General features: G+C 45.4%; 1 protein-coding gene across 1 annotated transcript in view; it reads right to left on the bottom strand.

The window, feature by feature from the left end:
* Positions 1-3,135: 3,135 nt before the first annotated feature.
* Positions 3,136-24,119, bottom strand: part of LOC138520371 (dehydrogenase/reductase SDR family member 4-like) — a 290,361-nt gene continuing 269,377 nt past the window's right edge. Inside the window, exons 3-5 of the mRNA XM_069632780.1 lie at positions 5,170-5,347; positions 3,622-3,723; positions 3,136-3,210 (exon numbers count right to left, since the gene is read on the bottom strand). Coding sequence (XP_069488881.1) covers positions 3,136-3,210; positions 3,622-3,723; positions 5,170-5,347 — 355 coding nt within the window. The remainder of the gene's footprint in view (positions 3,211-3,621; positions 3,724-5,169; positions 5,348-24,119) is intronic.

Genomic DNA, 24,119 nt, shown 5'->3' on the forward strand with positions numbered 1-24,119 from the left:
CACCTTTACACTAAAGCCTCCGTCAGAACTGGAGAAAAAGGCCACTGCACCCCTTTTTGTTAAATGTAGCAACAGGCGTACGCCAAGGGTGTGTTTTGGCCCCATTGTTGCTTTCTTTGTGTATAAATGGTCTAAATTAGGTCTTTGTGGAAATAGGCAAAGATGTACCGAAAATTGGGAACATGTCTCTCTCTGCCTGTGCTGGTATACGCTGATGATTGCGTGCTTATTTTTATGAACTCGTTAGATCTACAAGTGAAGGTAGGTCTACAATAATGGTTTTCTCATCAAAAAGAAATCATCATAAAACACCACAGAAGCAGAGGCAATCAATTCCCTATTCCCCAGGTGACTGACTTTGACAATTTAGGTTTTAGATTTTCGTTAACGCTAATGGGTAATCCTCACCTCGAAAAGGAAACTTCTAAAACGAAGCAAACTCTTGGTGGCATTTCTCAATTTACGAGGATGTGTCACTCACAGGCACTGAACATGATACTGAAAGTGTATGCAATGAAAACAAAATCTGTTACACTTTGTAGGGGCACCCTGTTGAGTATGTCTAATGTGGCAAGTTCACAAATCGTCGAGAATATTTTTAAAAAAAAATGATTTGGCCTCCCACAGTCTGCTCCCAATTATGCCGTTTAATTAGAATTAGGTATCCATCATTTGGTGGATGATTTCATGTTGGGCTCGACCCCACCATTGGTTACACCCTCTGTTCAAACTCTAAAGCAGACATGGTGCAGTTCAAATTCCAATCTCTTAAGTAAACCTGGAACTTCAAATATACCTTGGTTTAAGCACATCAAGTCCTTAATGGAAGTTAATGCCAAGCCACTTTTTTCCACCACTAGTCATTTAGATCTGCCAATGAGAATGGTTGTATCAGAGTAGATTAAAGCTTCTTTTTATGGCTGGCGGGAAACCATGGAGATTCTGAAACCGGCTAACAAAAGATATGTGTTGCATACCTTTTGTGGATCATCTTCCTTAAAGATGGATGTCTTATTACTAGGGCTTGTTTTAATGGTTTGCCACCCAGAGCCATAACAGCACACTGGATAGGCAATGGCGGGGCCGAAAGCTGTAATATGAGTTCATGTGTTCTGCTATACGTGAAGATCTTATACATTTCATATGTATTTGTAGGCTCTATCAACATGTCAGAGCTAGAAACTTATTACCAGCCCTAAAAGGATTAGGCTTAACTCAGTGCCACCTGGCCCTTTATTACCTATTGAAGGCGGACACTCCACTAATACGATGGGCATCGTTATCCCATCTGAGGCAGGCACTAGGAATCAGGAACAGGAATATGTTGGTGTAAGCTATACTGGGCCTGATTCATGGAAGTGTTTTATAATGGTGCAATCGCATAGGAAAACGTTCCATGAATCTGGAAGTGTTTTATAATGGTGCAATCGCATAGGAAAACGTTCCATGAATCAGGCCCGCTGTCTTTTCTGTCAGATGTATTATTGCTTTATATTTTGAACACCGCGTTTTGTACTGGGTTGTATAAAATGTCTTTTTAATGTCCGCTTTTTACCGAAATAAACAAGCGAACAGACGATTCATAATGTACAATTGTATGATTGTTATTAAGGGGGTAATTCATGGATTATTTGCGCCGAAAAAAACGGGATTTGTGCGCCATTCTGCCCGCAAATCCCCATTTGTTAAACAGGGATTTGCGGGCAGAATGGCACACAAATCCCGTTTTTTTCGGCGCAAGTAATCCATGAATTACCCCCTAAATTGGGCCAGAAATATGCGACTCATTTCCCTATTGACATCCATACTTTGCAACCCCTTTCTTCCAGGCGCCACTCATTGGGACCATTACTTACCACACCACCAAACTTGGTCCGCGTAAGCCCGGGTGCAAGGCAGTTTACTCTGATGTTCATGGGCGCCAATGTTGGGGCGAGCACCTTTGTCAGGCCGAAGAGGGCAGTCTTACTGACACAGTAGGGACCAATTCCCTAAGAAAGAGAGCAAGAGTTAAAGGTTCAATGTAAAGGAAAACACATGAAGCTGCATTGACAGTGATATAAAAAAACAGAAGTAGGTAAACAAGGAAGGCTGTTACTTAGAACACCACCATTTGCACCCAGTGAATGTCAGGATATGGATTACTCAACATTAGCAAGACTCATAGCAGTGAGATGTGAGATAATGAAATGAAACCTCACAATCCAACGTGCTTAGTTTGATACCCGCAGAATGCACCTGTCAACATAGTAAATTCAATAGGATTGTATTTGACGTTGTCTCCTCATAAGGTGTTAACGTGATAATGCCATCATCCCAGCCCAAAAGCAACCCCAGTGTATTTTGCTTAGCACTTCACCATCCCACCAACATTGCTGTGAATTTTGTGGGGTTTATACATTTTTCTGGGTAGAGGAGCAATGCGGTGCTCTTGCCCCTGAGCTACATTTGTGATTTGACTGGGTGTTGTAGGGCAAAATATGGTGCACCATTGGGGTGTCTACAGTTGAGGCATGCTGCAAAGGACTCACTTCATAACACAACAAACCTAGATAATGGTACAGGACTTACCAGCACAGGGTTGTAGCCACTTACAGATGAGACAAACACGATGGATCCTCCCCTGCAACAAAAGAATCCAACAGGACTGAATGAGAAGTATGAGAACATCAACATGTTATGTATCATCCTCTCGTTCTATTCCTGCCCAGGTGGCACTAAAACAAGTTGCCATCTCTCACAGTCTTCGTCATACTCCCTTTCTCGAGCGGTAGGCTGCAACAATGACTAGAGGTCGCCGAGGAAGACTTGGCTTCCCTCTTGCTTCCACCCAAACCTGGGCCTAGTGGGCAATGTCATATTAAAGTTAAGAACTGTGGCAAATTGTACCCCCTCATCTTCGGGAGGGTAGCTCAGGGGCAATGCACTCGTCTTGGAAAAAAGACTGTGCCAGACAGCACGGGTAGAAGCATGAGTCTGGCATGAAAGGCACTCATCACCTACTCTTAATCAAAACAATTAGGAAGTGTTCATGAGAATGGTTATTAAAAGAGGATTCCTGCTTCATTCAGATTGCAACTTCTTGCCCAGTGAGTCAGTTATAATCACTGTCAACTTCAAGCGCTCTGCAGGCACTCACCCTCGCTTCTGCATGTGAGGGACAGATAGCTGCGCCATCAGGAACGTCGACTTCACGTTCACGTCAAAAATCTGTAATTGCACAAGAAATTGAGAAAGATTCAGAGAAAGCTTTAAACCCAGATAAGTAGCACTGACAGCTTCTGCGGACAGCGTGATGAATACTGTTCTTGGTGGCATCATTTGTCCATGTTTGTGGGTTCTGCTTAAATAAGCATACCCTGCTGGCTGGGTCTGGTTTTGCTAGCAAAAAAAAAAAATCCTCAGCCCCTGGAGTCAAACAAGTACCACTGATACAGTTATTTCTGCTGCTCAGGGCTGCGAGTACTGTGGAAGTAGCAACGCCCCTAGGGTAGGCAGAGCCAAGTAACACTAACAGTGAGAGGATGGGGCATTTCTACATGCAATAATACACACAGGACTGTTGCTTCTGGGCCGGTCTCTTCACTAACAAATGTGCTCCATATAAGGATACAGCCTTACCTTGTCCCAAACCTCAGCAGTTGAATCCAAGATATTCCCAACAAAGGGATTCACTGCGGCATTGGAAATCATGTAGTCGATTCCACCGTAATGCTCCAGAGCCTGAACGGAAAAGAGAACATCCAAGTAAGAGGACCTAGCACCCACAACATATACAGTATCCTGTCTGTTTGTTGCGACTGGCCAGCCTAAGCCTGATGTGTGACGCCCTTGGCCTAGCCTGGTAGGTTACACGTTTATTACAGGTATCTTCTTTTATGGAGTCTTTAAATATCCACAATAATTGATTGGTCTCTGGATGTGACCTTGCATTATGATTGGTGGAGCAGTGTCCACGTTATCTCCTCCACCAACCAACCCCAGTCTGTTTTGATGTAGAGAGTTGCACCTGATCCCATCACCTCTTTTAGATCTTTCTCGACCTCATCATTCATCCTCACTTGTATCGCTGGCATGGGATCCTGCTTCCTTGCCAGATTCACTTGTCACACTTTTTACTAACATTTTATATGGTACTCAAGTTAGCCTGTCGATTATTCCCACAATGTCATGTATTTGCACACACCTGTTATGGAACTGGGTGGCCCTGTGTATTCCACAGCACAATGCACAGCCTGCTGTGATATTTTCTCATCTTTCTATGTCAAGAATTAATCCAGCCACCTCGTTTTGTATTATTTGCAATTTACCACATTTTCTGGGAGGCTGGCAACAGGGAAGAGCATGTCGCAATAGTCTAGTTGAGCCATGATTACGAGCCTGGAATAATGGGAGCGCCTTCTTACTGTGCCATGTGAGAAATGATCGCCCTTCCCTGTGAACCATGACCCTGTCTGGCAGCAAGCAGGTACTAAGATGGGGTACTAGCAGTTAAGTTAATAGGTTAGTAACACGTAACTTGGGTCTAACCTTGCCTGAGTCAAGAATAAGCCCAATTTATGCCATGCTACATGCTGAGCTGAGAAAAATAGACAGTGTGGAGACACTCACATCACAGTCAGAAATGAGGGCTTTTGCTTTGAACTGCAGCACATTTTGGCACTGCACAGGTGCTAGAAGCCCTAGCAGTTAATAGTAACCTTGATTACAAGTCTAACATCTACTGACTCAAGAATAAGATCTGTTTCTGGAAAGCTAAGGGTTGAAAAACCTTCCTAGCTTGGGGAAACTTACCCCGTAGAAGCAACCTTTGACATGTTAGGTGCTCTGGGACAGCAATGGGAGAAGTGCACGTGGAGGGTGGTGTTAATTTCCACTCACCCCGGGAGTGTGAAGCCCTTGTTGGACAGGGACTGATTGATATTTTAGTCGTTGTGGGAGGGGAGTAGACCAGAACTGAACAAATTAATATGGACACGAAATTTCACCACAGGAGCAGCTGGTCCGTCGAGGATAGGTCTGGTCTCCTCGCACAGGAAATCTCAGTGCCTCTCAGATGGGTGACAGGGCTCTGCTGCCCTTAGAGCAGGACGTGTGGAACACTGACGGCATCTATGAACTCATAATTAAGATTTGCATCATAATTGGCAAAGTAAGGTAATGTCTCACCGTGGCCACAAGCCTCTGCCTGTCCGCCTCCTTCCCAATGTGGCAAACGACTCCTGAAACACTGAGATTCTCGGCTGTTAACTCTTCCACGGCCCGGTCCACATTCAGCTTCTTACGGCTGCTCACCACAACCTGTGCCCCATCCTGTGCCAGCCGGCGGGCAATGGCAAGTCCGATCCTGGAAAAATCAAAATGGTTGCCTGAGATAAGAGCGGAGGAGATGAGGGACTGCACTCACGGTCCAATACTTTTATGTACTGACTGTCATGGTGCCATCTCTCCTCTTTCTGGCACCTCTCCACTTTTATTTGTTCTTAATTCTATGTCAAGAAAGGAGGCAAGCATTATGCTCTTCAATACTACTCTTCAGCAGTTTCAACAAAATAACAAAAAATAATGAAAATCTTTCCATCTACTCATTTTCCTTTTTTCTTTGCTTTTGGTCACTGATGGTGATAGTAGTGCTCATTGTAAGGCGTTTGATACCACCTTCCTCCCTATCAGTGATCACGCTACTCTCAGATGGAAGTTGAAGGCCTCTCTTCGGGCCAGGCTAAGTCTTCCACTGATATTAGCACTAGTTAATACACAAGGGAATAGAATGCTACTGAATGAGTGTAATGTGGAGAAGATTAGCCTATTTGTCAAGAATCGTCCACCAACACTTCTGTCTCCCTTCAGGTGAATCCCCAGGGTGAAGCCACAAAGGATATTCCAACTAGCACGGGTTTGAAACTGGGGTCCCATTTGGCCCCTTTTTTTATATAATCTATATGTTTCTGATGTGGCCCTTGATTGAAGCCACCCGTAACTTCCCTCCCCATATTGGTGCAATTCCAGTACCATGGATCTGCTATGCTGACAACACGGTCATTATGAATTGTATTCCGATTGCACTACAAAGATCGTTACACGCCCTGGCAGTGTATGCGCAGACTCTCTAAACCCTGTTTGGCTTTTCACCTTGTCCTCAGGGTGGGGCTTTCTACCCTATCTTTTAGCCCTGTCAATGTGGCTCTCAGAGTTCAACAGATGCAGCCTCTGGTCTCTTGTCTCTTCTTAATCCTGACCTGGGCTTTCCTTTTCCTGGTGAGGCCTGGATAGTCATTTTGAACTGGGCTTTATTGATGGACTGGGTGAGTCTAGGTGCGTACCCTCCAGGATCTCTCTGTAGAGGTAGAGCTTGTTGGGACTGGTATATTATTTATTACAGTACCTTGCTTAAATATAAACCTTTCAACAATACCATTAAAAACACACATTATACAAAATTCCACCTAATACAAACTTTAAAACACAATATCACAAAGAAAACAATTTTGCACTCAATATAACCCTTCCACCAATCACATTAGAAAAAGCATGTTATTCATGATTCGGCATAATAAAAAGTTTAAAAGACAAAAATATCAAAGATTAAAAGGAACACAATATTACACGCGTACTCTAAAAGCCCTCTACTTCAATACCTGTAAAAATATCCTCTAAATATTTAATAAGTGCAATCCTCAGCCGCCATTCATCCACACTAGACGTTTTTGATTTCTGAAATATCTTTCCTCCGTACAGGCATCTTTTTTCTGTGAGGCCCAGACAAACCAAAACCAAGTGATTAATAGCTCAATGGATTCAGAATTACAGCAAAATTTACAAATTAAATCAGGCCCCTTACATTGTTCCCTAGCAATGAAAATCTCTTTAGTGTAATATTGATTCAACCAAACTTTCAAAAATGTTGATCGTAAAAAACAACTAGTGAATAATCTCAGGTATTTGAGCATTGTGTTGTATCATCGACAATCAACTTAAAATTCAGATAAAGCTTATGTTGCGATCTCAAGTCCATTGTCTCTACCCAATCCTTCCTCCACAATTTTACTTTAATCACAGTAGGGTTGGAGAGTAAATTCTCCTCTGTTGTACCTAAATCTGTCAGGATTGCAACACATGCTGATCTCCACATGTTTAAAGTGGGCTCTCTCTGCAAAGCTAGAGCCCCCTTCTGTAGCTCAAAGCTTCTCACCAGTGATTCACTAATACATTTCTGGAAACATAGACAAGGACTTCCACGCTACCATTGCATGTAGCGATGTGACGCCAGTTCATACTTTATAACTGCCATTGGTGTACCTTCCGGGAGACTCCAGACCTTTCACCAAAACAAACCCTCCAGAACCATCCACCTTCTTGTAGAAGGTTATGAGTGGTACCAGTGAAAACTGACAGAACCTCTTTAGTAAAACAGAGCCCTGGGCAGCAAGATGTTTAACCTTTATCTTCAATTGAAATATTCTTTGTCTGTTGTTTACACCTGTGTTTGCCAGCATACCTAAATAAGTGAACTCGTTCACCGTTGCTATACGTTCATTTTTTTAAAACCATGTGGGCATGGCGGGGCGCTGTTGAGCAGCCACGCAAGATGGTGTTATGCTTGAACTAAAATGGCGCTGGTGCGCAGTGCATTCTGGGAGCGCTCGAAGCCATGATGGATATTTACTTCATGCCGCAGTGAAAAGCTGCACACATTTTGCTGAGTGTTAGATTCACAGTGCTGAGGAAAACATGCTTTCCAAACCTGGTATGCGGTCAAGGACATTTCTGCTGGGAAAGCTAACTTTGTTATGGTTTGTTATTAGCCTGTTTTTTAGGGAGGGAGGCACTCTGCTTCTTGAGGGTGGCTGTCGATTGACTCAGCTGGCAATCAACGGCTGCTCATCAATGCGCAAGTGCCATTTCCAGAAGGTTCGAGTATCGTCACCCCTTTTCGGAGTGTGCATATATGCGGGGCACCGCGGGGGGGTCAGCTGAGACTTCAGCCAGAGGAGGACGCTTACGTCCGGCATTCCTGTGAGCTGTGGTGCTCTCGGCCTGGCTGTTCCCGGGGTCTTCCAGCCGCTTCTGGGCGAGATGAGGAATCCAGTTACGCTCACGGTGATGTATTTCCTTTTGAATTCTTTGCTTCTTCTGTGATTTATGTCTATGTTATTTCTGTGAATTATTTCTATGTTAGCACTGGTTGCTTCTAAACTTAGAATAAATAGCTGTATAAGTGCTGATTATTTTCTAAGAGTGTGTGGTTGCGAGTTATTGCGTCTTTCTGCGTTCAAAGTATTGGCTCTATAATTGCATTAGTGATTTATGTTTTTCCGTGCACTCTGGGGAGAGCAATACATTTTTGGCGTCACGAACAGGATACTTGTGATGAGTTGTTCTGAGTATTCAAGAATCTGTTTGAACGTAGATAGGATTCAGTTATCTTGCAAGTGAAAGTAAGTGGGTAGTGAAGTTGTTTTTTTTCCTTTGCCGGTGTGTGCGTGCCTGTGGGAGTGATTGCAGTGTGGAGAGAAAAATATATAGATATAAAGAGGTTTTGTTTTGTTTGCGATAATGAGTAGTTTGTTCAAGAAAAAGAGTGTTACCGCTGGCGGTGAATGTTCTGATGTTGTTATTCCAGGCTGGACTAAGAGTCCATATCACAAGTTGGCCCAGGCGTGGGCATGTGGTGCAGGGCTAAGTGAAACATGGGATCATGGATTGGGAGATGCCGATCCGTCTGATGTAATGGCATGCTTGCAACAAGTTCCAGTGGAACGTGGCAGAGAATGTGCGGCATTAGGTAGGTGAGGTTGGGTTCTTTTGCATGCTTATAGGAAAATACATCAAATGAAGGTGGAAATGAAAAATGAGGTTTTGCGATTAGAGAGAGAGCTGGCTGCAGAAAGGCAGACTGCGTTAATGCAGCAGATTCAAATGAAACTGTTTAAAGATAAGGCTGACACATATCAGGCTGTGGCCGAGAGGGCAGCAGTCAGAGTAGCCCGGTATAAGTATAGGAAAAGACGGGGAGGGGTCAACAAAAGAAAGGTGGCAACTGTAATCGCTACCGCTGGTGTGGACTGGGATCCGGATAAGTGGGATGGTGATATTTTTGACTCAACCAGTCTAGAAAGTAGTTCAGCAAATGAGTCTGACCCCAAAATGGAAGTGAAACAGAAAAAAGTGGCGGCTAAGCCCGTTAGAAAATGGCGAGCTGACCCCACCCGCAGAATCCTGCTGGCGGAATGGTGGATTTAACCACGCTGGAGGATTACACACAACAGGAGGTTGGGGAAATTATTACCCGTTTGAGGCAAAAATCAGGGGAAGCTTTATTGACATGGATGGTGAGATTGCTAGATGGGGGTGCTGCAGGGTGGTTGGTAGATTCTGCGGATTCACCGTGTTTTTTACCCCTGTCAATTGACACCAATGTGCAGGAGGTCTTAAGGGCAGGTCTTTGTTGCACCTGATAGCCCAAGCATGTAACCGTAAATACCCCATTACCACAGATTGGCCTAGCGAAGAAACAAAGTGGTATACGTTGAGAGAAGCAATTCAAAATGTCAGAGAGCATGCTATGAAAGAGGCTATTCACATAGATGCTCCTGATCACATGGGAGCCGTGCCGCTCTCAGTTTCAACTCGAAACATGGTGATTAGAACCGCGCCACCCGCATAGAAAAGTGTCATTATGACTTTGCTCGTAGGTATGACGGGCAAAGCTACTGATGAGGTAGTGGATGCCATTCGGCAACTTGCAGATTTAGGGGAGTGGGATAAGAGCGATAACAAGCCACGGGAGAGAGAGGGGCGTAGTGAGAGAAGAACCGAAGGCAGGCGGCAAGATAGCAGAGACTCCCGAGTGTCCCGAAAAGACATGTTTTTGGCTTTGGTAAAGGATGGTGTGCCACATGAAGAAATTGATGGCATTGAAACCAGAGTAATGTATGAATTATACAAAAAACGAGGACTTGCAGCCAAAGAGCGCTATAAACAGGTTAAGAAACAGGTAGTCACCACGCCACAGGGGGATACTTCACCTTCTGCTCCCCCTGCGGAAGAACAAGACGAAGGGTCTATGGGGACACCTTCCCCGTACCAGCCAAAATACGCTGATTTGAGAAAGGTGGTGAGTGCAATGTTAGAGGCGGAGTCGAGTCACACTCATTAGAAGTTTGACTAGGGCTTCAGCCAAGCTCCGGCAGCGTCTGCCCGCATAAAAGTTGATAGGCGGCCCCATGTTGATGTTAAGATTTTTTGGGGGCCAGGAAATACACAAGGGGTGTGAGCATTGATAGACACCGGGATGGAGGCCTCTTTGATTCATGGCAATCCAACATGATTTAAAGGCAAACAATTTACTATTACAGGTCTAGGGGGAAAGGAGACCCCTGCAGTACAAACGAAAGTGGAGATGAAAATAGGCAATTTGAATCGGCAAAAATACCAAGTGTTGACTGTCCCGATACCTGAATATATAATTGGCTTTGCCATTTTGGAAGGGTTAACCTTGGGATTTGGTGGTAAAACGTACCAGTTTGGGGTGAGTGCATTGATCTGTACACCCATTACCGTAGGCAAATTGAAGATGCCCCCAGTGCAAGTGCCGGTGGCAACCAAGCGGGTAGCAATGAAACAATACCACATTCCTGGAGGGCACAAAGAAATTTCAGACACCATCAAAGAGTACGTGGAGGCGGGTGTATTGCGCCCTATTACCACCGCATGGAACAATCCTCTCTGGCCTATTAAAAAGGGAGATGGCTCGTGGCGGATGACGGTGGATTACCGGGAGTTGAATAAACACACTCCTCCCTTAGTGCCCGCAGTCCCAGATGCCATTACCTTGATTGAGAATGTCCAAAAGTGTGAGGGGACTTGGTATGCAGTGATCGATTTAGCCAATGCATTTTTCTCTGTGCCAATTGCTGAAGAGTGTCAAGAGCAGTTTGCATTTTCGTGGAGTGGACGTCAGTACACTTTCACGAGGCTACCTGTGGGGTACATACATAGCTTGACTATCTGTCACCGGCTGGTGGCAGAGCACTTAGACAAGATACCGTGTAAACCTGACATACAAATCTCTCATTACATTGATGATATTTTGATTCAGGGCAAGGATGAGCACAGTGTGCAAAGTCAGTTAGATGTCATTATGGAAGGATTGAGGAAAGAAAGAAAGGAAGATTAACATGAGTAAAATTCAAGGTCCAGCTGAAACAGTGATATTCCTAGGGATTCAGTGGCATCATGGGCATCGAAAAATGGTGCCAAAAGCCTGACAGAAAATACTTGAATTCACTACTCCAATGAACAAAAAGCAAGCTCAGCAGTTTATAGGGCTGTTTGGGTTTTGGAGACAGCACATTCCCCATTTAGGGCAGATATTGGCCCCCCTCTACAAGGTGACACAAAAGAAATATGAGTTTCAGTGGGGGGAAGAGCAGCAGAAAGCCTTTGAGCTGGCGAAAGACACCGTGCAGCAGGTGCTTAATTTATGGCCATTGAATGAAGGCGAAGTGGAATTAAATGTGTCCGTACAAGACAATTATGCTAACTGGAGTGTGTGGCAGAAACAAGACAGGAAACGTGTGTAGTCATAAGTTGCCCGATGCTGGGAACTCATACACTCCATTTGAGAAGCAATTGCTGGTGTGTTATTGGGCCCTTGTTGATACCAAGCAAATGACGGTGGGCCATGATGTATTAATGAGACCAGAAATACCAATCATGCAATGGGTACTGAGCTCTCCTAAAACACATAGAATAGGACATGGTCAAGAAGCCAGCATAATTAAATGGAAATGGTATATTCAAGACAGAGCCAAATCAGGGAAGGGTGGAGTTGCAAAACTACATGAGCAAGTAGCCAACATACCACCCTCAGATTACATACCACCGGAAGTGCCTGAAAAACTTGAGTCTCCCGTGAAATGGGGAGTACCTTACAGCAATTTGACCGTGGAGAAAACAGAGCATCCTTGGTTCACGGATGGTTCAGCTAGATATGTGGGAACTGAGCGGTACTGGAAAGCAGTGTTGTTCAATCCCAAGACAAAAAAGATGTTGACAATGTCAGGGAAAGGGAAGAGCAGTCAGTTTGCAGAGCTTTACGCAGTTTACCAAGCATTGAAACAAGAGACCCCTGGTCAATGTTATGTGTACACAGATTCATGGTCAGTGGCGAATGGATTGGCAGTATGGTTGCCAACTTGGCAAAAGAATGGGTGGAAGATTCATTCAAAAGAGTTGTGGGGAAAAGAACTGTGGCAAGATATTGCAGAAATGTTATCACAAAGTGAAGTCACTGTATATCATGTGGACGCGCATTGTGCCACAGACTCATTAGAACGTTGGTTTAATTCTGTTGCAGACGAACACACCAAGATTTCATCTGTGGATGCAGAGGCTCAGGAAGACGATTTGGAGGGTTTGGCCAAATGGGCTCATCAGAAATGTGGGCACCTTTGAGAAAAGGCTACTATCAGGTGGGCACAAGCTCGAGGAATCAGTCCTCCTTTAGAAGTAGTGAAAACGATCATTTTGCAACGTCCAGTGTGCCAACACCAACTATAAAGACCTATCCCTCAGATTGTTTGTGGTACATGGCGAAGAGGAAAATTACCAGGTCAAATTTGGCAGATTGATAATATCGGTCCCATGCCAATTAGTAGAGGTTGTCAGTGTGCATGCACTATTGTGGATACATACTCAGGATATTTGATGGTTTTGCCGTGCAAACGTGCAACACAACTGAACACCATCAGGTTGTTATATCGGATCATACTACATTATGGAGTGCCTTTGCAGATTCAAAGTGACAATGGGTCACATTTCAAAGGCAAATTAATTCAGGAGTATTGTCAGGAAAAGAGCATTGAGTGTTTGTATCACGTACCTTATTATCCAGCTACTTCCAGGTTAATTGAACAAATGAATGGGTTATTAAAAGAACAGTTGCGCAAATCTGGAGATGGCAATTTGGCAGGCTGGCGTGATCGTGTGTTTGATGTGGTGCAAGTATTAAACAATAGACCTGTGAATGAGCATGAAACTCCTTTGATGCGATTAATGACTCCTACTTTACAGGTTCAACCCAATTCAGTCAGAGAAACACTATTGTACTGGGAAATTACTCCGGGTTCTTTAGCCCCCTATCGAGCAACTTCAGAGTCAGCAGGGGTAGACTTGCATTCCCATGAGGAAATCAGATTAGACCCAAGAGGGATGGTTGTAATTGAAACAGGGTTTGGAGTACAAATTCCCCCAGAGCATATGGGATGGATTGCCCCTAGATCTGGCCTAGCATTGAAGGGAGTTCAAGTGTTGGGAGGGGTAATTGATGATGATTACCAAGGCGAGATTAAAGTCATCCTAATGAATAGTGGGGACCAATTGTTATCGATCCACAAGGGTGATCGAGTGGCCCAATTGATCATTATTCCTGTTATGTTGTCCATGATTAAGAAGGGGGAGCCTCCTACAGTGTTAACTATCCGTGGGGATTGCAGCTTTGGCTCTTCAGACAGTATGGTACCGGGTGCAAAGGTGTGGGTGGAAAAGCCAAGTGGCCCACCAGTGCCCGCAGATGTCATTGCATCAGGCAAAGATCAAGTAATTTTAGTCATGGAGCCTGGTAGAAAGAAATGGCAATATGTGCCCGCAGACACATGTTACCTGAGAGAGTGATGTACAACACTGATATCTCTTTTCTGGGTTTGCCTTGTAGATCCTGTGTCTGGCTGGTGTAACTATGGTACAAAATGGACTCCATTTGGGAGAGTTAAACAGCCTGCTACTACCAACGAAAAATGTCACATCTGTGCCAGTGATCAAGGGGATACTGATAGTGATGAACAATGTTGTCCCAAAGCAGCCTTATGCCGATGCCGAAAAGACAGCCAGACCGAAGACATGGATTCGTGAAATGCGGCAAACACGTCAGGAGCAAGTGAAAACAACCTTGATGCCAGTCATGCGAGAAGCTTTCAGGACGGCGAAAACATTCTCCTATGATCACCCAGACGGAGAATATGTGGATATATCTGGCACAGCAGGTGCTCAACATATCGCACTTCTGTCTTACTGATGTGCCCAATGCTGAAGCTTTACTGACTAAGTGCTTAGTAGCAGTGCCGACTCCTGTTCCAGTTTTAAAGCATATTTTCGGCGTCACACACAATGATTCTTTGGTTCAAGATTCTGATATTAGGCAATCTTTTTCCGTTTATGAATACTGTAGGTTTTGCCAAGAAACCGATAGCAAATGGAGAAATTTGACACGTGTTATTACTTGTAATATAACCCAAGGTGATTTATGTTATTTTATGACCTGCAATGCACAAGAAATTGGCAAATGCCAACAGATCGATTTAACCAAACAGCACAATCATACAATGTTTGAGCAGCGACTGTGTTCGCGAGTGCCACGCACATGCACCAGTGTAAATAACACTATGTCTTGTAATCATACAGTGATAGCTGCCAGTCATTTGAATCATGTGAAACTTCCAACAGGATGGCTCTTTTCATGTGGCAACATCACATACACTTATATTCCAGCTAACATTTCCGGAGGTCCATGTGCTTTAACTCGATTAGGACTAATGATGTTTCCTTTACACCCAGCGATAACTCGAGGTAAACGGTCAACTTTCAAATCTGTGGGTCTATCTCCTGATTGTGATTCACATGTGCATTTGTTATCAGAAGTTGAGGTTCTAGCACTAACACTTTCATTAGTGGGAGTTTGGGGTTTAGCTGCTGGGGGTTACAAATCTGTGATGAAATTAGCATGTTTAGTAGTCAAAAGCCTTAATCATACTTCTCAGGCATTAGAAGAATTACTCCTTGATAGGCAAGTTATTAGAAAAGCAACTTTGCAAAACAGAGCTGCTGTTGATTATCTATTGCTAAAGCATAATTTAGGGTGTAACGCATTTGAAGGTATGTGTTGTTTTAATCTAAGTGACCATTTGCGATCCATTGAAAGTCATATTCGAGGTTTGAGGGATCTCATTTCTCAAGTGTCTCAAGATCGTACTGGGAATTGGTGGGATTGGTTATTTTCATGGATACCTGATATTGGGGGTACACTACGTTACGCTTTTGCTTGCATTTTCATTATATTAGCTATCATAATAGCTTGTTGTTGTATTCAATGTATTCCCAATTTAGTTTTAATGTTTCGTAGATTTCAGAGACCGGCTCCTTTGCCACCGGGCTATGGAAGGTAAATATCCAAGGCTGGAATTGTTATGCTTGAACTAAAATGGCGCTGGTGTGCAGTGCATTCTGGGAGCACTCAGAGCCATGATGGATATTTACTTCATGCCGCAGTGAAAAGCTGCACACATTTTGCTGAGTGTTAGATTCACGGTGCTGAGGAAAACATGCTTTCCAAACCTGGTATGCGGTCAAGAACATTTCTGCTGGGAAAGCTAACTTTGTTATGGTTTGTTATGAGCATGTTTTTTAGAGGAGGGAGGCACATGCCCCTTGAGGGTGGCTGTCGATTGACCCAGCTGGCAACCAACGGCTGCTCATCAATGCGCAAGTGCCATTTCCAGAAGGTTCGAGAATCGCCACTCCTTTTCGGAGTGTGCATATATGTGGGGCACCGGGGTGGTCAGGTGAGACTTCAGCCGGAGGAGGACGCTTACGTCCGGCATTCCTGTGAGCTGTGGTGCTCTCGGCCTGGCTGTTCCCGTGGTCTTCCAGCCGCTTCTGGGCGAGATGAGGTATCCAGTTACGCTCACGGTGATGTATTTCCTTTAGAATTCTTTGCTTCTTCTGTGATTTATGTCTATGTTATTTCTGTGAGTTAAATCTTTGTTATCATTGGTTGCTTCTAAACTTAGAATAAATAGCCGTATAAGTGCTGATTATTTTCTAAGAGTGTGTGGTTGCGAGTTATTGCGTCTTTCTGCATTCAAAGTATTGGCTCTATAATTGCATTGGTGATTTATGTTTTTCCGTGCGCTCTGGGGAGAGCAATACAGATGGCTGCCTGAACGTGGTGCTCCAGCCTGGAAAATCTGTATAAAAAAAAAATGAATCCGTCTCAGCCCAATAGCGAGAGATTATAATACCGGCGGAGCTCTTGTGAACACCCTGAGTAACCCTGTGTCCACTGCGGTACAAACCTGGAGAGTGGGACGAAGCTGTGGCCGGCTGTAGCTGCTGGGTGGAAGATCCCTGAACGGCGCAGAGGAGCAGCAGACCGCCGCACGTACAGCAGGGGAGACCGCCTGGCGTTCCGAGACACAGGGGGTTTCTGCTGCCTTATGTGTCCTTAAATGAAGCAAACTGCGGCAAAGACGGGGTCGTGACACAGGAACCCCCAAGTCCACGGGGCATGTGGCGGCAGCTGGCACGCCAGGCCTTGAGTCCCCGTTGGAGGAAGAGGAGCTCTGGGCGCGAAGTGAGAGGCCGTGTACTGACCCTGTGAGGAGCGTCTGATGGCGGGCCAGCGGTGCCCCAATAGTGTGCCTGTAGTTGCACCCTCCTGCTCGGCGGCCCCGGTTGGGCCCCAGCAACCAACAGCTGAGGGGGAGTCCCACCCGGCGGCTAGCTGTTGACACCGGTGGCCGCGGGGCTCGAGAGGGTGCCCTGCCGCCAGCTGCTTCCAGGGCCAAACGTGTGCTGCTATAACTCAAAAAGGTATCCGGCACACAGGGACCAGCGTGCTTGAAGACGCGACAGCCTGTGTGGGTCCCACTTCTGCTCTGGACATACTCGACCGTGTGAGAGGACCAGATCGGAGAGGATGGCTGCTGCGCATCGAGCCGCATTGAAGACTCCAAGAACCCTGAACCAAGCCCTGACTGGGCTTGCTCCGAGTGCCTTGGTGACACAGAGGAGCAGGTGGCGAAGGGCAGCCCAGTTGGCACAGGTGCAGAGTCGTGCTCATGCTAGACAGTACCGCCATCAAGATCCTAACGTGGGATGCCTGCCGTGTCCTTGCACTGGTCACGATCCAGGGAGAGGGACACATGGCTCTACCGTGGAAGCTGCAGTGGCACGCTACACTGCTTGAAGGGAACACGGAACAAAGGTCAGTGAAGACATGATGCTTGGGTGTATGCCGGACTATGCGCCCACACTAAGTGCACATGTCACAGGTAGTTTGGGGGTAGACCCGCTGAAGTCCTGCGCTGACCCCTGAATTGAGGACATAAAATTTGCGGGGAAGACACCATTACACCACTGGCTGTCGACCGAGGGACCTGGGACACGCCTCCCAATGGGCCTCTAAAGGATTGACTGCTGAGCGCTTGGAGGACACCCTCAGGAACATCCCATAAGCAAGTGGGGGCTCTGTTTCTACCCGTACAACACATTGTATCTTTTGGGGAACCACACCATCGGGGCTTATAACACCTGAAGTCCACTAAACCCTAACGGGGAAGGCGCAGAACCTTTAAGCTAGATGTGTGACTCATTCACGAGGGGGCTGAAATCACGGAAGTAGCTACTGAATCAAATAGAGACCCCAGACAGAAGTGCCACCCTACTGTCAGTCTGTCGCTTAGACTCGGTGGCGACCTGTGTAACGCAGGGCAGCTGCCTTACTCTACTTTATGCTATATTTCTCTGTCGAATTAGCGGCTTGTCATGAAGGACCACAGTAATTCACTCTCATCAAGTCTACATAATAAACATGTTTAGGCTGACCTGTCATTGGTGCTAACTTGGGCGCTGGCTGCCGGGTAGGAAAGTAAACGCACATGATTAAAGAGGACCCTGACCTGTAAAAGCCTGGTAAAAGGGCTGCTGGCGCCTGTCTGACATTCTGGCTAATTAAGCTCCTGCAAAGCAACCATCAGAGATCAACATGACAAAGGGCACCCAGGGCCAAGAAAAAGGGTCCAATGGACACGCTCACTAGCACCCTGGCTAAAACCCTGGGACTCACAGATATGCCGTCTGGAGAAGACCAACTCTCAGCATCCAACACCACTCGAGACCATCACCTCCTTGCTGCAATGCAGAATGTCTTTATTGCAGTCAACATGAAGCTGGACGATATCGTCTCCACGATCCGAACGTTAAAGTCTAAGCTGGAAAAGGAAGGGGCGCGCATCAAGGAAGTTGAAACTAGGGTTAGTGAAACGGAAGACAAAATATTCAAACATGACCGAGACATTACGCATATGCAACAAAAATTCAGCAAAGTTTGCAACAAGTGCAAGGACTTAGAATCCCTATCTCGCTGTAATAACATCCGAATAATCGGGATCCCGGAGGCGGCTTGTAAAGGCCTGATGGAGCAGTTCGTCGAGCGCCTACTGAAAACACTGTTCCACCAATCCATATTCTCACAGCACTTCCTGATCGAAAGGGCGCACTGGGTCCGGGCTCTGCTCCCCAAACCTGGGGCTACACCCTGCACTACCCTAACTAAACTTCTCAATTACCGGGACAGAGACCTAATCCTGTGCATGGCAAGGGAGAAATTAACACTATGATTCAAATCCTCGGATATACATATTTACACTGACTGCTCGTCCAATGTGGTAGCTAAACGAAAGTCATATGATGGAGTGAAAAAATTGTTACGTGTCAGACAAGTCCAGTATGCGCTATTATACCCGGCAAAGCTGCAGATACAGCACGGAGTAAGGGCACATTTCTTAGAAGACCCAGCCGAAGCAACTGCCTACATTGAGTCCACGATTTCTATACTCCTACCAAGGAGGGACTGTGAGAGAGGAGGTGGCTCCCCTGCAAGCAATAATGAGCCGGATGACACAAGCAATGATTGAACACCCCTGGAGATTTTTCGTGAACAATGCTTCATAATAATTGTGGGCACAGATAACTTAGGTTGTGGGGCTGGCAGTCTACGGGCAGCTATCTGACCGGCACCACGGACTGCACACAGTGCACCCCAAGGGATATCTAACAGTTTCCCAATATGTTACAGGTTCCATCGTCAAGTTGGGGATGATGATGTGGGTGGGATGATGTTTCAATGTTAGTGTGTTGTACGAATGTTTTGATCGCACAAGTTTAATGTTCGACAGGCTTAAAATAGAAAAACTGTGCAGGCTGCTCGTCAACTACATGTTGCATACACGCCCCGGTTCTTATCTAGCAGGGACTAAGCCACAGCTTATTACCACTCAGCCATGACAGGAACTGATATTACATTCCTGACATGGAATATCCGTGGCCTCAACCATCCCATAAAGGCACGGAAGGTAGTTGCGTATATGAACCGCAGGGCCCCTAAAGTGGTGATGTTGCAGGAGACACATGCTAATGGGTCTCTCAATGATAATTTTTCCATGGCGTGGGGCCCCCAGCGTGGTTACACCACTTACTCGTCAAAGTCACGGGCAGTGATGACATTGATTCATCGCTCTGTCCAGTTTCAGGAAACTAAACGTAGCATAGAACCCTTAGGCAGGTACGATGTGTTATCGGGTGAGCTGGATGGGGTTTCTACGACCCTGATAAATACATATGGCCCAAACGTCAATGACCCTGAATTCTACGGGCAAATACTGAACATATTAGCAGGGGGGTTCTAAGCCGCATCATCTGGGTGGGGAGACTTTAATTTGATACTGCACTGTATCCTGGATAGGTCCAGCTCCATTCAGCACAAATTAACCAATGCAGGGCAGTTACTGCTAAACATAATGCAACACCTTGATTTAGCGGATGTGTGGCAAGGGCGCAACCCAGACACAATGGAATATACGTTTTACTCATCAGCCTACGACGCCCACTCGAGAATAGATTATTGGATGATCCCCACTTCACTCATGTCGCAAGTTGAGGATTGTAAGATTCTCCGCCACACAATCTCAGACCACTTCCCGATAGTTATTACACTGAAATGGAGTGGACTGCCCGCCCCGTGTGGAAGATGCCCCCTTCATGTCTTACTGACCCAATTGTCCTAGAAAAATGACACAGCGGCACAATAGAATTCGTCCAAAGAAATGAGAGGACGGTACAAGAACATAGCACACTATGGGAGGCCTTCAAGGTTTGGGTTGGGGGAGGTAATCTCCATGGCTACTGGGGCCCTAAAAGACGTCAGACGTGAACCAGAAAGGGTGGAGAGCGACCGTAAGAAGCTAGAGGAATATGATGGCACACAAGATCGTGCCTTACTTGGCTGCATTAAGGGGAACCTAATAAAGTTCAGGGAATTGGCGGACAGGGACGTCCGTATGCTTTACTATCCCATATGAGCTAGACGATATGGGGAGGCCGATAGACCGGGACGCCTTTTGGCTGATGCGGTCAGAGGGGAGAGAGGGATTCAACACATTGCCGGGATAACGAGCTCCTCCGGAGTTCTACTGAATACCCCTGAAATGATCAATAGTGAATTTCATGGGTTCTACGAATCCCTATATTTGAAGTCGGACTCCTGTTCAGCGGTAGAACTAGGCAACCAGGCACAGTGTGCTGGGCACTGGTATTCCACACAGAACATGCCACTACACACAAAACTGTAGGAGTATAGTGCCTCCCCGTCGAGCCTGCGCACTATCGTTCTGGCCAACAAACAGGCCGACACCTGTTCGTTCGATCCAGTTCGCACAACGGTGAACGCTTTTGCCCTTCCCACTTTGGTGTTGCCCGGGGCTCCCCCCAACATATGATGAGGACATCCGCAAGGGATGGGACTCCGAAGGTACCCTGACTCTGCACAATTTATACCCAGAGGGCTCCTTTGTCACTCACACTGGATAAACTGGGTAATACCCCCATTAAATCACTTCAGTACTATACAATCAGAGCAGCGGTCAGGAGACGCAGGCTGTCATTCCTGACTGAACCCGAAGAATGTGAAGTGCTAAACGTGGTGGTCACAGGTGGGAACCCAAGAGGGCTGGTGTCCAGACTCTATAAGAAATGTCAGGATACTAGGTCTCAACCCCAGAGTGCTAGGGAAAGGTGGGAGGCAGACTTGGGCAGGGCCCTAGATGATAGTTAATGGCTCGGGTGATGCAGATTAACCAAGGAAGTATCCGTGAACGCCAGACATAGACTCATACAGTTCAAGGTACACAAAAGACTACATTGCACTCCTGCAAGAGTCAACAGGTTTGTGCCCTCGACATATGGCGGCTGCATAAAGTGCAACGTAGAAGCGGCTGACGCATACCACATGTGCTGGTACTGCCCACGGGTGGCTCAGTTCTGGCAGGCGATAGCAAACTGTTTGAATGAAATTACAGATATCTTCCCCACACTGACATTTCCGAAATATCTGTGCGGTGATATAGGGAAGAACACTGTTAGAAAACGCCGCCTCTTCAACATTGGATGCCTGATAGCCAAAAAATGTATATTAATGCAATAGAAATCGAAGGCCGCACCGGACATTAAAATGTGGCTTAGAGAAATGACTTACGCTAATGAATGTGATGAGGCATATGTTTCACTTGTTGTAACGGTCTGTAGGCCTAAATACATCTGGGCACCCTTCTGGGAATATTTAAGGGGACAGAGATTGATTCAATACATGGACAATAAGAAACTCATGGAGGCCCAATATACACGTTGTAATGCCTAGTAAACTGCATCCATGTATATTTACAGGAATGCTGAAAAGATGTCATTGCCTAACGATATTAAAGCCTGTGTTTGTTGGTGTATGTCTTGCACTGTACTAAATAAAGTCTTAAAGAAAGTTACATATGTTGGCCTGAGATACTTGTAACAGTGTTGGTCTAATTAAGTGTTTCTATCACTGCATAACACTGTATATTGGGACCAATAGAGCCTACTGCCCTTGAATTACTGATTGTAATCTGAAAGTATACCTAAACTGGTTTTACTTCCCAAGAATAGCTTAATTCCATTTGGAATGTGTTCTAGGTTTGACTCACCTTGACTGCTTATTGTAATCTAAATAAGGCTATATATACCTTGGTTTGTATACCATAAGTATTGAGTTGTGTTTTTATAAATGGTTCTATATGATATGTGATAATACGTACTTCCCCAAGATTTATCACAGCCTACTTGTAATTAAATAAACCCTTTATTTATTTATTTTAAAACATGTGGGCATTCGACCCTTTGTCCCTAAGGTAGATTGCAGCAAAAACATTTTTGTTTTAGGCACATTAATCCTCAACTTGTTTCTGTCCACATATAGCTGTAAAGCTTTTAATTAGCGTTGAAGGCCTATGGGCGTTTGGTCCATAAGGACCAAATCATCCGCATAAAGCAAATGTTCAACCGGGCGCCCATTTAGCCTGGGTGGAAACATTCTAAGATTAATCAGACTATCCATCATGTCAGATATAGACAGGGCTTTAAGTGGGGTAAGAAATCGAGGGGGGGCCCTCATTTGGGGGCGTGGCTTGTGGGGGGCGTGGCCTAAAACGTACGCAAATCGTAAGGTATGCACACACATATATATGCATGTTATATATCTGTGTGCGTACCTTACTATGGTTTGTGTACTTTGCAAGCCATCTTTTCTAAACATAGAAATATCTATAAATATCTAAATATCTATAAATATCTATTTCTATGTTTAGAAAAGATGGCTTGCAAAGTACACAAACCATAGTAAGGTACGCACACAGATATATAACATGCATATATATGTGTGTGTGCATACCTTACGGTTTGCCTACTTTTCAGGCCATTTTTTTTTAAACATTTCGGTTTTTATAAAAGATGGCTTTGAAAGTACACAATTCAAGCCATCTTTTATAAAGCTTTGACTACGGACAAAATTGTCCGTCGGCAAAGCTTTATAAAAGATGGCTTGAATTGTGTACTTTTCAAGCCATCTTTCATAAACCTCGAAAAATGTCGAGGAATCCCCAGGTTCGCCGAGGGTTAAAGACGCCTCGGCGACCTGGGGAAACAAAGGGACAGTAACTGCCTCTGGTGACCCCTCGCGCGAGAGGTCACCAGAGGCAGTTACTATGACTTACAGAAGTGGCAGCCAGGCACAGCATCGCTGTGGTTGGCTGCCACTTCTGTCAGATCGCCTGACTTCATGGCAGGCGCATCTCCCGTCGCGGCTGCCGCCGCGACGGGATAATGCATCCCGCCAATGTTGCGTGCAGTGGAAGGGGGGGCCCCGGCAGGGCCCCGGCTCAGTCCCACTTTTTGGAGACTGCCGGGGCCCGGCCCCGGCAGGCCCCGGCCCACTTAAAGCCCTGGATATAGACAAGTTAAAGAGTGCTGGAGCTAATGGGCATCCCTGCTTAAAACCGCGCTTTGTTGTTTTTGTCCTTGAGAGTAGCTCCGAACTGTTCACCCTTACTCTTAAGGACGCACCAGAATACAAGGCTTGATTGCCTACAGTAGCCCTGGTGGCACCACCACTCTGCCAATTTCACACATAGGAGCTGTCTATCAATGGAATCAAAAGCTTGTTCCAGGTCCACAAAAGCCAAATATATTTTATTTTTTCCCTTTATAGATATCAACTTTAATATATTTAGTAAAAAGACATGCAGACTGGTTCCCACCTTTTTTACAGAACCTGATTGATGAAGATCAAATCTTCCAGCGATGTTCAGCCAGTCTGATAGCTTCTTTAAGAGTAAGGAAGTGAATAGTTTACCAATCACGTCAAGAAGGGAGATTAATTTTGACTTGTCCTAGCTAATCCCCTTCTTGAAGATTAGCACTACAATTGACGACTTCCATGAAGCCAGAATTGCTCTTTGGCGATCTCAGTAAACAAGAACATCAGAAAATCTGCCCAGGTATTCCCCTCTTTTTTCAGTATGACATTGGTTATACCATCCGAACCTGGGTCTCTCGAGTTGCCGGTTGTTATGAAATCATATATATCATCTCTCCCGACGGTTAATGTCCAGTACCCCACTTCTAACTCTACCTGTAATTAATTTTCACCATGTGGTGTATCAAAAAAGGACAGAATAATGGTTCACCCATGCTACTCCCAAGACTGCATTTATTTGCAAGTCTTTTGAAGATGAGCCTACGGAATCGATCAATTGCCACATGTGTTCTAATTTCTTGTTTAAAAGCATATTCTCAGCATCATCTTGTTCCATCCTCCACCCAAGTGCTCTGACCCAGTTCCTATATTTTTGTCGACATTTTTTCTAAACAACACCGGTATAAGAACCATGTGCCACATGTATTTATTTTTGGTCTGATCT

Source organism: Ambystoma mexicanum, chromosome 13 (assembly GCF_040938575.1).
Source record: "Ambystoma mexicanum isolate Mex_15411 chromosome 13, UKY_AmexF1_1, whole genome shotgun sequence".
NCBI lineage: Eukaryota > Metazoa > Chordata > Amphibia > Caudata > Ambystomatidae > Ambystoma > Ambystoma mexicanum.